This window comes from Dendrobium catenatum, unplaced genomic scaffold, assembly GCF_001605985.2.
Source record: "Dendrobium catenatum unplaced genomic scaffold, ASM160598v2 original_scaffold_234600, whole genome shotgun sequence".
Classification (NCBI taxonomy): Eukaryota; Viridiplantae; Streptophyta; class Magnoliopsida; order Asparagales; family Orchidaceae; genus Dendrobium; species Dendrobium catenatum.
The window spans coordinates 155,766-171,522 of NW_021553008.1; the positions used below are offsets into that span (position 1 = coordinate 155,766).

The following is a 15,757-nucleotide window of genomic DNA, read 5'->3' on the forward strand; positions in this document are numbered from 1 at the left end:
AGAGAGGAAGAAGATCTGCGAGACAACAAAAAGGGGATTTGAGACTTATAAGAGCATTAGGCGTTGATGGCACGGGAATCGAAGAGGTTTAGTGATAGGATTTCAAATTTTGTGTCAACGGGCGGGAGGTACAGTGGGGTTGGGCTGGATCTGAACTCTGAAGGTAGCCGTTGAGCTTACTTCTTTTAAAAGTAAAATATTTAGTCAGGCATCAAAATTTTACAATTATTATTTTTTAGTTATTAAATTCACTTTAAATTTTAAATAATATAAATTATTTAATTTATATATTATGCTTATCTTAAAATAAATTATTGACCATAAAATGTATATTTTGTTCTATTTTTTCCTTTTAATAATGTATAATATTTATTTCAAAATGAAAAGAAAAAAATAAAATATAGAGGCAATTTTAAAATTTGAGGATTTTTAATTTTTTTATGAAAGTTAAAATATTTATTTATTTTTTCTTAAAAATTCTTCTAATTTTAAACATTTATTTTATAATAATTTTCTTTTAAGAGCTAATTTTTTCACTCTAAATAAATCTTATTTCCTTTCTCAATATTGAGTATATTCCATGCAGCTCTTATTAATCTATTGATCTGTTGGTTTAAAATTTAGACTATCAATTAAAATATTTTGAATTAGAAGTTTATGCATATAAATTTATATTTATTTAGCTCAAAAATCCCTTACCAAAGAAAAGTACTTTCCATTTTTCAAAATTTTGAATCCTCTTAAAGGCTATATACAGTATTAGAATAAATGGTACAGGTGGAATCGACCGTTGGGACTTGGGGGACATATCTGAGCTCTGAAGAGAAAAACTGTTTTTTGCATTCTCTTCTTATTTCTAAGGTGAAGAAGGGGAATAGAATTACTGCGCTTGCACTCACAGCATTTACTGGGACTATTATTTCTTGGATATATGTTTTACTATTACTAATGCAATTAGTGTTAAGATATTAATTAATAAAATTTTAGGCTTTGTTTGAACAACTTTTCTGCTGCTTTTGTAGCTTCCTAATAAAAAAATTTTTAATTCATAAAACTTTTTAACTAAAAATTTACTTTAAATAACAAACGAAGCCTTAATTAATTTTACTTTCTGAAACTTTCAATACGTGTTTCATCTGCATCAACAGTTTAAAAAGGTATTTTTTTCTTATAATTTTTAGTACTAAAATACAAAATATATATTAATAAAAAAATTTAAATTGATAACATCCACTCCAATTTTGAAACTTTTATTTGGTCCGGTGAACGTACATAGAGCTACGTTCGGCCGGCACTAAGATCGCAAGCACAAAACGAGAAATACCGAGCAATACCAACAATAACGAGAAATACTATTATGTGAAGATAAAATATCGAGTAATACCGAACAATACCGAGTAATCCCAAAAAATACCAAGTTTTTCTAGAAACAATACCTAGCAATACCGACCAAATACCGAGCAAAAACCGAGTAACAATCCTCTGACCGAACGTAGAGCTACGTCCGGTCAGAGGACGTAATAAAAGTAACCAATTTTGAAAGAGTGTGACATCTTTTATCGACAGAAATCATATTAATTTTATATTTTTTATTTGAATATTTTCGAAACATTTAAAATGAAAAACTCCACCTTTTAAAAGAGGATAACACTAATTTGTGAAATACAAATGGTTGAGATACTTATGATCATTTTGCTCTTGTTTTACTTTAGGAATCAAAGCAAGAGAAAAATGATCAATTAGTATCAATTTTATTATTTTTATTATCCATAATAGCATGCATAATACCATTTTCATCTTCTTGAGGGCAAAAGTTTTGATTATTTTGTTTACCTACAATGAAAGCCATCTATATGCTTAAACAAACATCACACCAATATATCAAAATATAAGAGTTCAAATATCCATAATAACATTAATAAACAATTAAAAAAAAAAACACTTATGAAGAAAATTCTTTAAGTAATATATCAATCTTTATAATAAGAGAAACATGCTATAGCAAATTTATTTACAGATCTCTTACATTATTTAGGCAACAAAAGATAAATCACACAGAACCAAAGTAAATGATGTTTAAATATATGCAACAAATACCAGCCACAGTTGATCATGCAAGCCTTGAGAGTGATGCTCTACTGGGGGCGGTAATAACCACCCTGAGGATAATTTTGTGGGGGTATATTGTACGGCGACGGTGGCGGATGTCCGGTCGCCGGCTGCTGCATTTGCGTGTTATAATATGGACCGCGCCAACCTGGGTAAGCTGGCTGGCTGTAGTCATGGCTAGGGGGAGGGGGTTGATTGGTGTACTGCTGGTATTGACCTGGAGCTTGGTAAGGCGATGGCGGTGGCGGTGGCGGTGGCTGCTGCGAGTAATTTGTATATGGCTGAGAGAATCCAGGCCTTGCGTGCTCGCTGGGCCGGTGGAAAAATGGTAGAGTGAAGGAGGAGGGCCGTGGCGCCGGTTGTGGATCCGATGATGGATGGGAGGTGGTTCTGGGAAGATTCGACTGACCTGAAGCAAAGTTTAGCCCAGCCATTTGTCTCTGCACATCCTCGAGCATTTCACGGCACTGTATGTTTCTGGTCATCACAAAGTCGCTGCACTGCTGCTTTACATTGTTTATTGCATCCTGTTTGTAGAGGAAGATGGAAAAGGTTTCAGATTTGAATATTTTCTACATGACGGTAAGATGTTTTCCATTCATTAATAAAGGCTCAAGCAGGGGTGGAACCATCCATAATTTTGGGGGAGGAGGGGGTTACTTATAAGTAACTGTTGGCATATATGTCGGGAGTCCAAGGGGGCAGGCCCCCTGGCAGGGTTCGGAACAAATTTTGATAACAATAACACATTTACATAATGTATTTAATTATATTGGGGCAATTGCCTAAAGATCATAGTATTTTAACATTTTTAGAGGGGCAATTGATTAAAAACACTTGTAATATAGACTAAAAAATAAATTGAAGGGAGACAAATTATCTAAATAATAATTTTAGGGGGAATTGGGACTTAGTAATTGTTGGCATATACGTCGGGGGTCCAAGGGGGCAGCGCCCCCTGGCAGGGTTCGGAACAAATTTTGATAACAATAACACATTTACATAATGTATTTAATTATATTGGGGCAATTGCCTAAAGATCATAGTATTTTAACATTTTTAGAGGGGCAATTGATTAAAAACACTTGTAATATAGACTAAAAAATAAATTGAAGGGAGACAAATTATCTAAATAATAGTATAATGAAGAAAAAAAAAATCTTTTCATGAGGGGAAATTGCCCCCCCTAGCCTCAAAGGGGTTCCGCCCTGACAACAAGAAATTTAGGTCTTGCATCATTTGCGGCTATTGGTCAGAAACAGAATGGAGAGGTGGGCCAAGTTATGATTGTTAACAAGGGTTCAGATATGGTAGCTTTCATTAGAGATGGGTCAAATTAGAAAAAAGAAGCATACCTGAAGAGTAACATAAAACTTCATTCCCTCGTTGATGTTGTCTTTGATTTCTCGATATTTTGCTATTGCAGCAGCAATTTGTTTGTAACATTTGTCCCGAGCAACTGGGGAATAAGCAGTTGGTTTTAGGTCATGACAGTTCAGACTTCCTCAATCATGGGCTAATTAAAATGTGCAGAATGGTAGTCCCAGTTCGAACAAATACAATTTCGCATGCTCAAACAACCAATGTTTTCATTGGCTTCATCATTTAACTAACTAGTAAAAAAGCAATGTCTGATAGTGATTAAGAATGATTACATTTGCATTTTGCACTGTGATTAATCACAAAAATAAATATCATATCATATAGATGAATAACAAATTCTATAATAAACCAGGCAGAAATCTACAGTTAAAACCTGATTTAAGAAAGACGAAACTTAACCATGATTTAATTTCTGCTTGCGCACAGCAACAGAAGCTTATGCTGCTGCTTTAGCACATTGTACGCAAGGAATATATTATTTGTCCTCTGATGCATTTACTCTCCTAATTAAAAACCGATGAACTGAGACTAACATGGCCTCCACCATTTAATTAAAAAAGTTTACTGTTCTGTGCAATCCATTTATTATTATGTCATCATTAGTTATTGAGATATGAGATCTAGCGTCTCACTGAATTGAAAAATGCAACATATTTATCAGGGTTAACGGATCAAGCAAGAATCACCTTAATTTCAAATTTGTTGCCATGATACCATGAAAATCTAAACAAAATGAAAGGGGGTAAAGGATGAGAACCTTTATAGTCTTCTAGATTAAAAATAGCAGCGAACTCTTCATTTTGTGCCTGAAAAACAAAAGAAACTAAAACATCAGTAATGAAGCATACAGTTTTCTAGCCAGAAAAAAAGATAGACCAAGAACTAGACTTGACTAGACTTGTTATTTCTCATCGCTCCTAACAATTCTTGTTTCACCTCAACAGTGCTGAAATTACTACATGATAAATTATGTAATGAAGCATGAAAAAGAACAAGAAAAAAAAAAAATTTAACCTCAGCAGATGTTATAGAAAAGAATCAACATTTTCATACATACAATCAATAAAATGATGTGTTGTTTCTTCATCCGATTCATATTTTCTAACTCTGAATCATCGTTATTTTCAAGACCACAACTCCGCGCCAAGATTCAAATGAAGAAAGGTCAGTTATATTTGGAAAGCAGCAGATTTAGGTGATGCATAATATGATTATCAACATCCATGCAGGATCACCACATCAGGTGTTATACCATGTGTTTATGTCACGTATAACATTTATTTTATGATTCAATAATTTGTGAGCCCGTATAGTCTATAATAGGTTCTAGTTTTTTGTCTCAGGTACATTATGATATTTGTTTGCTCAAGAAAAATGAAGCTTAAGCATGAACCCCGCTTTTTAGGCTTAGGGTTCCATTCTCCTTAAGGTAGATTGATTATTTTATTAACCAGATTTCTCCTGATAATTGTATCAGAGTTTATTTAGATATGGGTCCTTATTTCCTATAACTTAAGCCCTCATAGTTAATTCTCTCTCCTATTTCGTAACGATGAATCACTTTAGTGTAGCTTAAGACGCTTAAATTTTAGTCTCGTTTGTGGTGGATAGAGGTAGATCCGATCAACATCCTATGGTTCCCTCATCCCAGGAATACTATAAATTTTAATCTACCAACGCTAACAGACCATTGGTTGCATCATCCATGGAATTTAATTAGCAACCATAGGTTACCTCCTCTCAGAGTTCCCAAGTAGACTGGGGTGATTAAATGTTGGTTTTGATTTCGATATGATTTAAGTTTGGGGCTTATGACTCCTTTCAAGAGTTGCCCAAGGGTTTATTTTAGTTTGGGACTTACGGCTCCACTTAGGAGTTTGCCTGTAGATTTTGATTTAGGATGTAGCTTACGGCTCCAGTTGGAGTTGCCCGGTAATTTATTTTAGTTTGGGGCTTACAGCTTTGCTTAGGAGTTGTTCGTAGATTTTGATTTAGGATGAGGCTTACGACTCCGATTAGAAATTTGCTCCGTAATTTAATTTACTTTAGGGGCTTATGGCTCAGCTTAGGAGTTGCCCGTAGATTTAATTTTGGGAATTATTACTTAGAAGTTTTCCAAACAATGGGTCTTACTATTTCCATTGGAAGTGACTTGTGATTTACGTCTGTGATAGGTCTTACTGCTTCCTTTGAAAGTTGTCACATTTAGATTTTGGATTCTTTTACTTCCTTTAGAAGATCCCTTAGCGAATGAGTTAGATTAGAATTTACTACTCATTTAGAAGTTCTCTCTTAGGTCTGATTTAGAGTGGATTTGAAAGCAGTTACATGGTTTTTGTACTTTTCTTCTGCCCGACACTTTTGTTCTTGCTTCAGCACTTTCTTTTCGCTTCAGTAATGTAGTTTATTGTTACAGCACTTGCCTTTTCTTGCTTCAGCACCTGTAGGTTTTGTTACAACTTACAACACTTTCTTTTTGCCTTCTCATTCGCATTTTATGCAACATCTAAACCTATGTTTTTATTTGCTTGCAGGTGTTAGACTCAGCACATACAGGAGTTTTTGCTTGGTAGCGTGTTTGAAATTGGAGGTTGATTAAGTTTAGTACTTAAGAGTTTTGTTGGGTGTGTTAGTTTGAGACTAGAGTTTTGTGATTGAGAGCTATTGTACTTGAGATGATTTTAATTTAAACATTGATTTTATATTTTCTTTCCCTTTCTTTTTTTAGTTGATTGCATTTTTTTAGAGTTAATTATTAATTAAAAAATCAATTACAACAACATCAAGCCTTTATCCCACTACGTGGGGTCGGCTAATTAAAAAATCAATTAATTGACAAAAAAATTAAATTCAAAATTGTGCTTTATTTCAAAGCAATTAATTAATTAATTAAAATATTTTTCATGGTTATTCAATAAAATTAATTATCATCACTTAATTGAAAGTTTTAATTAAAAAGAAACAGATTTAAATGTTCTTAAATTATTATTTAAAATAACTCTCAAATTATTATTTTTTAAATAACTCTTCAAATTGTTTTATTATCATTATTATTTTTTTTTAAATGACTTTTAAATTATTTGGCGGGGGAATTTAAATAGAAATCGCTCTTTTTTTAATTAATGAAAATGCTCCTCTTCATTTTTTTCAAAAATTCGGAATCCTCCTAGTATTCCCTCCCCGCGAGTGGAGGTTAGGACTGCACTTGTTGGTTCTTCTCGCCTGGATCAAAAGATACAACGGCGCTAAGTATTCAAATTAAAAATTATCCCGCTAGGATCAAAGATACAACCACGCAGGGACTTCGAATTAAAAATCCTACCTAAATCAAAGATACAATGGCGTAGGTCTTGAAATTGGTGCGCACCTATTTAAAACCTTTTTTCTCTATTAAAAACCCCTTTTACCTCTCTTTTTTCTTTAATACAAACACCCTATAGACCGGCAAGACACTTGCACTAGTTGGGATATAACATAAAGCAGAGTATTCAGACTGGGCAATTGAGAAAGGCGGACGAACGGGTTGAAATTTTAAGAAAATAATATTAATGATAGCCTGCAATACTAACATTATCAAATATGAGCCAAAAGAGACATTGTTTTGGCAGGACAAAGCAAAGTTGATATGGCACATCAATGAAGTCGGGTAGACAATTTTTTGTCATCTAGAGATTTAATTTCATAAGAGTGAAATCTCACTAATTGGGGGATGATCTGGGGATTAGATCTAGAAAGTGATTAATCAGATCACCTATGATCATAATTTGGGAATCAAATCACGGAAAGATTGAAGGAATTGTTTGTTGAAGTTTTAAGCGTTCAATTTCCTAATTGTGACTAAAATGGTGATTCTAAAAATCACTATTGCCAAAAGTCCGTAGGCTCAATCAAATCATCAATTAGACACCCTACTAGATAGATCGAGGACACAAAATGTGAAAATTGGATGAAAATTCATATTATAACAGTTAAGGATGAATTTGAATTTGAATCTGTAAACCTTTTTAGATAAGCTTGTTTTTTTAATTTACAATCCAAGATTAGAATAATTCTTATTCGAGTTACTGATAGGAAACACTTGAGTTCAAGTGATCCTATCGCACCGGAAGAGGAAAACAGCAAGAAATACTGCTGTTTGCACAATAAACAGTGGAAAACAACAGGAAAAATAGAGGAAATCGGAAAGAGAACACAAGCAATAGACTAGTATTCCACTAAGAGATGAAAGAAAACAACAAACGATACAATGTTCGTCAATTCGAGAGGACGAACAACTCTCCAAATCTCCGGTAACACCAAGAGCCCAAGAACACAAACCCTAGATCCCAAATTACATTCAAATTCAAGATAATCCCCCCTTTTCCTCCTAATCTCCTAATTAACCATAAAGAAGTTTTACAAATTGTCTAAATAGCCCCTCTCATTCAAAATTTCCCTCCCAAAACTCCTCCTTGGCCCCCCGTTGGTTCTGCCTGTGCCGCTCGGTTCTTCCCCGTGCGGTTCCGCCTTGAATAGGTGAGGACCGGTCCGGGTTGGACCGGTCCAGCCGGCCCCTCCTGGGCCGGCCTAACAGTAATCCCCTCCCAAAGACTCACCTTGTCCTCAAGGTAAAAGGAAGGGAATTGATCTTTCATTCTTTCAAACGGCTCCTACGTAGCCTCAAATTCAGAGAGGTCTTTCCATCTAATCAGCACTTCTTTGTTGTCCTCTTTGTCTAGATCCTCAGTCAGTGTAGCTGGTAATTCTTCACTAGTTGCATACTCCCCCAAAGCTTTCCTCAACTGGGACACATGGAACACTGGGTGTATGGTGGTTGTTGTTGGTAACTTCAGTCGATTTGCCACGGCCCCAATTCCGTCCAACACCTCATACGGACCGAAGTATGGTGCCAGCTTCTCGTTCCCCCTTCTAGCAACTGTCTTTTGCCTGTAGGGGCACAGTTTTAGGTACACATTCTCTCCCACTTCAAAATGTATATCCCTCCTATGTGAATCTGCCTGCTTTTTCATGATTTGTTGTGCCCTCAGAATATGCCTCTTCAATTCTTCCAGTACCTTGTTCCTTTCCTCCAAGTACTGCTCCACTAAAGAAACTGGTGTGCTTCCTTTCCCATAGTGCACTAGGTGCAGTGGGCATACATCACCTTGAAAGGAGTCATCAGAGAGGCAGAATGGTATGATGTATTGTACCAGTACTCGGCCCAAGGTAACCACTTCGCCCACGTCTGTGGTGTTTCAGAAGCAAAACACCTCAAATATGTCTCAAATCCTCGGTTCATCACCTCATTCTGTCCGTCAGTCTGTGGATGATAAGTGGTACTTATCTTGAGAAAAGTGCCCTACATCCTGAAGAGCTCCCTTCAAAACTGGCTGAGGAACACTTTATCCCTGTCAGACACAATCGACTCAGGGGTCCCATGTAATCTAACCACTTCCCTAATGAACGCTGCCGCCACTAACACTGCGGTGTAAGGATGTCTTAAGAGAATGAAGTGTGCATACTTGCCAAGTCTGTCCACCACCACCATGATAACTGTGAACCCCTCTGATCTTGGTAAACCATCAATGAAATCCATGGACACTTCCTCCCAAACTTTGTTTGGAAGTGCCAATGGTTGTAGTAGTCCTCCCGGAGCCATGGTCATGTACTTAACACTTCACACCTTGCCACCATCTCCTCAACATCTTTATGCATCCCTTTCCAGTAGAGCTCGGATGCTTGCCTCCTGTATGTTTTCTGAACTCCTGAATGACCTCCAACTGCGCTGCCATGAAACTCCTACAACAAGTGGGGAATATGTATGGAAGTTCGTGGCATCACAAACCTCCCCTGATACAATAGTCTCTCCCCCTTAATGCAGTAACCAGGATGACTACCCTCGTCCTTCCCCAGATCTTCCCTGATCTTCCTCAACTCTTCGTTCAGCATATTTTCTTCCTTGAGGGCCCCCCAATCTACCATCAATGGAACTGACACAGCTAATTCCTGAAGCTCTCCAACACATCTGGATAAGGCGTCAGCTGCTTTGTTTTCCAACCCAGGCTTGTATTGGATCTCAAAATCATAGCCTAATAATTTGGATAACCACCTCTAATGCTTCTTAGTGACCATCCTTTGTTTTAGCAGATATTTCAAGCTTCTCTGGTCAGTCCTTAATATGAAATGCCTTCCCAAAAGATAAGACCTCCACTTCTGAATAGCCAAGACAATGGTCATTAGCACCCTCTCATATACTGACTTCAATCTAGCCTTGGCTGACAGCACTTGACTGAAGTATACTATTGGCCTGTGATTCTGCATCAACACTGCCCCCAGCCCATATCTCGACGAATCAGTCTCCATTACAAAGACCTGGCTGAAATCAGGAAGTGCTAACACTGGAACTGTATTCATGGCTTCCTTCAGTTTTTCAAAGGCCCGAGTTGCTGCCTCTCCCCATAAAAACCCATCCTTCTTCAGTTGCTCAGTCAAAGGCCATCCGATAGCACTATATCCCTTCACAAACCTCCTGTAGTACCCTGTCAATCCTAGGAACCCCCTTAACTCCTTTAGGTTTTTAGGTATTGACCACCTCTGCATTGCTTCTATTTTATTCTGATCTGCCGCCACTCCTTAGGATACCACGTGTCCCCAAGTACTCTACACTGGCTTGGGCGAAGCTGCACTTCTTTGGGTTGGCTTGTAACTGATGTTCTTGTAATACTCCCAAAACCACCTTCAAGTGTTCTAAGTGTTCCCCCCTCAGTCTTGGTGTACACCAAAATATCATCAAAGAATACCAGTACGAACTTCCCGAGGTACTGCTTGAAGATCCTGTTCATCAAAGACTGAAACGTAGCAGCAGCATTAGTCAAACCAAAGGGCATTACCAAAAACTCATAATGCCCTTCATGTGTTCTGAATGCTCTCTTGGGAACGTCTGCCTCCTTCATTCTGATCTGGTGGTATCCTGACTTTAAGTCCAGCTTGGAAAACACCACTGCCCCAAATAGCTCGTCCAATAGCTCATCAATCACCGGAATTGGGAACTTGTCTAGTACAGTGCCCTTATACAGAGACCTGTAATCCACACAGAATCTCCAACTCCCGTCCTTCTTCTTGACCAGGAGGACTGGACTAGAAAAAGGGCTTACACTCGGTCTTATGATCCCCGCCTCCAGCATCTCCCGAATCAGTCTTTCTATCTCATCTTTTTGGATCTGAGGGAAATGATAAGGGCGGACGCTGATCGGTGTCTCCCCTTCCTTCAAAGTAATGGCGTGCTCCAGCTCCCTCTATTGTGGTAACCCCTGGGGAGGTTGAAAAACCTCGCTGAACTGATGAATGAGCGGCTGCACTGAAAAAGGAATATTGCCTTCTTCCGCTAGTTTGACCACTTCCAGATGGTTCAGCTCCACTAAGTAACCTCCTCCCTCCGCCTGAATAGTCCTGATTAGAGATTTGAGAGACACCCTCGCCTTGGTCAGCCCAGCATCACCCTGAATCACCCTCTTCTTTCCCCCCACCACCAGTTCCATCTTCAATGTGCCCCAATTGATCTTGGTCTCTCCCAGGGTCTGCAACCACTTCATCCCTAGGATGACGTCAGTACTCCCCAATTACAAGGGAAGGAAGTCCTCCCTCACCTGGATCTCCTGAATCTTCAGGACTACTCTACAAACTCCTCTCCCCATCTCCACCTTTCCTGTGCCCATCATCACCCCATAGCCTCCTGTATCCACTAACTCCATCCCCAGTAGCTCAACAATCTGGGTGGAAATGAAGTTGTGGGTTGCCCCACTATCAACACCACCACTTCATGGCCAGCTATCACCCCTTTCACTTTCATAGTGTGACTCGAAGTGAATCTCACCACGGAGTTTAGAGAGAATTCTGCCACATCAAGGTGCAACTTCTCCTCCTCTTCTGACCTGCTCCCACCTCCCTCTTCGTCTTCCTCGTCTTCACAAACGAGGAGAACCTGAAGAGTCCGGTCTTTGCACCTATGACCCAACATGTACTTCTCATCACATCGGAAGCACACCCCCTTTGCCCTCTTTTCCTGCAACTCCTTTTCAGTCAGCTTTTTGAACTGTCCTCCATTTTCTCCTCCTCCAGTTTTCTCCTTCTACACTTCCTTCAAACTCCCTGGGGTTGGCCCCTTGGATGGTAAGAAACTAGTCGTCATTCTGTACGATCCCCCTGAGTAATTTCCCCGAGCTCCCCTTTCTGACTTCTTCTGATCTTCCACCAGTTGTGCCAGTTCCATAGCTTTCCCTAAATTCCTCGGTTCCAATACTCTAACTGCTGATCGTATCTCCGATTTCAGCCTTTTCATGAAATTCCCTTCAAAAGCTGACTCCGAGATATGATCCAACCTGCTGGCCAAAAACTCGAACCTGTCGCGATAATCCGCCACGGTCCCCTCCTGAGTCAGGGCAAAGAATTGCTTATAGAAGTCTCCTCCCCCATCGGCTCGGAAACGCTCTAGTAAGCATTCTTTGAACTCTCTCCAGTTCCGGATGGGCTCCCTCCTATCCCGCCATTGATATCATGCCAGCGCTTTTCCTTCCAAACACAGACCTACCGCCATCAACTTCTCCTCCTCCGTCAAGCAGTTGATGGCAAAGTACCGTTCCACCTTGTATATACATCCATGGTCATCCTCCCCCTCAAAGATGGGCATCTTCAATTTTCTCACCTTGGGATCTCCTCCATATCCTCGGTATCCTCCATAACCTCCCATTCCACGATGAGGAGGTGCTTCCCAAGTGTCCCGATCGTCCCGATTGTCCCTCCGGCGATTATACCTTAACCCCTCATATTCTCCTCTTCTCCCTTCAAAAGCAGCACCCCTACGGTGCATCTCTTCCCTTCTTCCCACAAAATCAGCACCTCTTCTATCGTACCCCAGGCTCATCTTCTCTCTAGAAAGCAGTTCTAGAGGAGGCACGTCGTTCTCCCCATGAAGGATCTCCACCTCCGGCATTGTCCTCCCCCAGAACGGGTTCGGATTTCCTCCTACGCCATGGTCGTCGGTGGTCTCTCTTACTTCCTATGTCGCCGGATTGGTCTTCATTTCAAGTAGTTTCTTCATCATCTCTTCCATAGCCGTGAACTTCCCTTCCAACCTTTCATTGTTGGCGGTGATTTCAAGGAATTTTCCCTTCAAATCTAATTTTAATTGGTCAAATTCGCCTTCCAGGACTTCGACCTTCTTTCCGGCCAACTTTCTTTCCATGAGTCACAAGAGAACTTCCTCCGAATGCCAAAAAACCTGCTGAAATTTCTGGATTTCAGCCGCCGATGGTCCCAAGATGATGCTCTGATACCAATTTGATAGGAAACACTTGAGTTCAAGTGATCCTATCGCACCAGAAGAGGAAAACAGCAAGAAATACTGCTGTTTGCACAGTAAACAGTGGAAAACAACAGGAAAAATAGAGGAAATCGGAAAGAGAACACAAGCAATAGACTAGTATTCCACTAAGAGATGAAAGAAAACAACAAACGATACAATGTTCGTTAATTCGAGAGGACGAACAACTCTCCAAATCTCCGGTAACACCAAGAGCCTAAGAACACAAACCCTAGATCCCAAATTACATTTAAATTCAAGATAATCCCCCCTTTTCCTCCTAACCTCCTAATTAACCATAAAGGAGTTTTACAAATTATCTAAACAATCCCTCTCATTCAAAATTTCCCTCCCAAAACTCCTCCTTGCCCCCCCGCTGGTTCCGCCTGTGCCGCTCAGTTCCGCCCCGTGCGGTTCCGCCTCGAATAGGTGAGGACCGGTCTGGGTTGGACCGGTCCAGCCCTAACAGTTACCTTTTAAGCTTGCACTTACTAGGTTATTAGACATAAATTTTCTTTTCTTCATTTTTTGGGAGGAATTTGTTTAGTTATAATTTAGATCAAGCCATGTTATAATTGTCTATTCAAAGGCTTGAAATTCTACAAATAATTAATCAGAATTTTCTCCCAAGGAATCCTTCTTTTCATCATATTCTATATCTTCTGATCCCTACTCGTCTACTAGACTTAGGTTCCCATTTACCACTCTTGCAGCTAATTGCCAAATGTTTGGTTTTTGATATCAATGTTTGCCTTATTGTTTTGCCGTTGTGTTTGCTGGCTGACTGCTAGGATGATATACTTTTTATTTGCTGTCAATGTTTGCCTTGTTGTTTTTCCATTGTGTTTGCTGACTTATCAGTTGCCTTGCTGTTTGCAACATTGTTGTTGCCTCGCTGTTGCGAACTCTAGTGCTGTTGCAATGCCCCGAGAAGAAAAAAAAAACTGTCGTTCTTTGTTGTTTCATGGAAAACATAGATGATAGAAATAGCGAAATCAAAGAAAATCTATATACAATGAGAGAAAACTTATAGAAGGTTGTTCTAAGGATCAATTGCCAACATGGGCATTGTACATGCCTAGCTCTTCAAGTAGTTAAAGCTGTGCTTGTAAGCAAAAATAAAAAGTTTACCAGACTCTGAACCCGAAAGATGCTATACTTTACCTGAATTTGAAGCAACAGCTGCTCTTGTGCCTCAATATTGTGGGTAATTTCTTCACGGATTGAATCATACTTCGCTATTTCTTTCTTGAAGAGATCTTCATGTGATCCACTGGTAGCCAACAATTTTGGCAGTATATCATCCTAAGTATACAACAATGAAATCATGAACCAGGCCAAGCTTGTAAAAAATTTCAAGTTGGTTTTGAGCATTCAATGTGAATTCAGCCACATAATAATAATAACTAAATTGAACGTTTTGCTATTCCCAGAACAAACGGACATCTTTGCAGCTTGCTCAACAGGATAATATACAAACAACAATAAAAAAGGCACTAATATGAACTGCATTCCTCAAGAACATCTGGATGGTCGTTAAGATCCCTCGCACAGCTAGGCAATTATAGAACTGTAGTACTGGAAAATGAAAAATATACAGGAATGTGCGCACTATAATCAGGCATTTTTTATAATTATTTTCTATCATTTTAACTAGGAACTTAACTAAAGAAATCAGAGAAACTCAAGATGACTTTATAACTACACATTCAAAAAACATTAACAACAAATACTCAATATGTAAGAAAGTGTAGAACTTAAAAAAAAAAAAAAAACAGCATCACATAACCCTAGTTATGCAAATTATTTTTTCAAAATACAAAGTAAACATCTGACCAAATGTGTTACGTTAACATGTTGCAGACTGTAAATAAATCCATAAACACACCCCGCTTCAACGCAAGCCCATTTGGCTTAACCCAGTAGAAAGAATAGCAAAGGGACAAGAGTTTATAGAGGTAATTGATCATGAAAGTTAGCTTCTGAAATAGAGAAAGGGAGAGAAATTCCAATCCTATAAAATTAGCAAGATTATTGCAAGGAACTTCAAGAAAACCATTACTTCATATAGTAGTTGAAATTCATCAAAGAATAAATTCATCATTACTTCATAATCCCAGGCATCTTTATTTGAAGTTTAGTCTGCTCAAATTTTTATCCTAAATTTAATTTTCTCAGTTAAGTATATTCGTATGTTTTATTTTGCATTTCATCTATGCAAATGGCTAATTTTCATTATAAAATAGAAAATTAGTTTCTTTCCAAATGTTTATTTATAAATAATGAAATTTAAATAAATTGATATTTTACTTAAAATTTTATAATAATAATTTTGAAATTTTAAACCTTATTCTCGTGCACTTTGTGCACATGCAAATATACTAGTTCTAATAAAGACAGGAAAAGCTTCAGGTTCCTCAATAAATGAAAGGAACAATTTGAACAGATTTATAGGTGAAAGCTGTTAAAGAAAGATACACACCTTTCTTTTCATTTCTTTAAGCATATCTTCCAAGCCTGCCCTTTGCGCGCCAAGATCTCCAGCTTCTCTGTTCACACATGAAAACATTTAAAGAATTAAGCATGGAAAGTTGCAAAAGCAGTTAGTAAGCTGGGAATTGGATGCAGTTCTGATCTCTGGAAGAATGGCTTTATGAGGAGACCATAAGAACTGAGCTTTTTGCTCTTTGGGATGTCATTCTTACCGAAGCAAATAATGAATGTATGAGAAAACATTTGCAACAATGCATTGGAAAATTGATTAAAAAAATTAAAAATCAATCAACGTTTTCTATGAAATATGGAACAAAGTAATAGGAAGGTGATAAGGGTAAAAATATACAAAGTGCATTAAACACCCAACAGTCGTCTAATGATACTGGCACCAGTTCATTATGTTCAATTCAAGTTCCTAGGTAGCTTCTTCCG

The 15,757-nt window shown here is 38.3% G+C and overlaps 1 protein-coding gene across 1 annotated transcript in view; it reads right to left on the bottom strand.

Annotated features, from left to right (window-relative positions):
- Positions 1-1,957: 1,957 nt before the first annotated feature.
- Positions 1,958-15,757, bottom strand: part of LOC110106943 (vacuolar-sorting protein BRO1) — a 21,049-nt gene continuing 7,249 nt past the window's right edge. The window contains exons 3-7 of the mRNA XM_028692577.1: positions 15,312-15,378; positions 13,994-14,134; positions 4,250-4,298; positions 3,465-3,568; positions 1,958-2,636 (exon numbers count right to left, since the gene is read on the bottom strand). Coding sequence (XP_028548410.1) covers positions 2,136-2,636; positions 3,465-3,568; positions 4,250-4,298; positions 13,994-14,134; positions 15,312-15,378 — 862 coding nt within the window. The 3' untranslated portion in view covers positions 1,958-2,135. The remainder of the gene's footprint in view (positions 2,637-3,464; positions 3,569-4,249; positions 4,299-13,993; positions 14,135-15,311; positions 15,379-15,757) is intronic.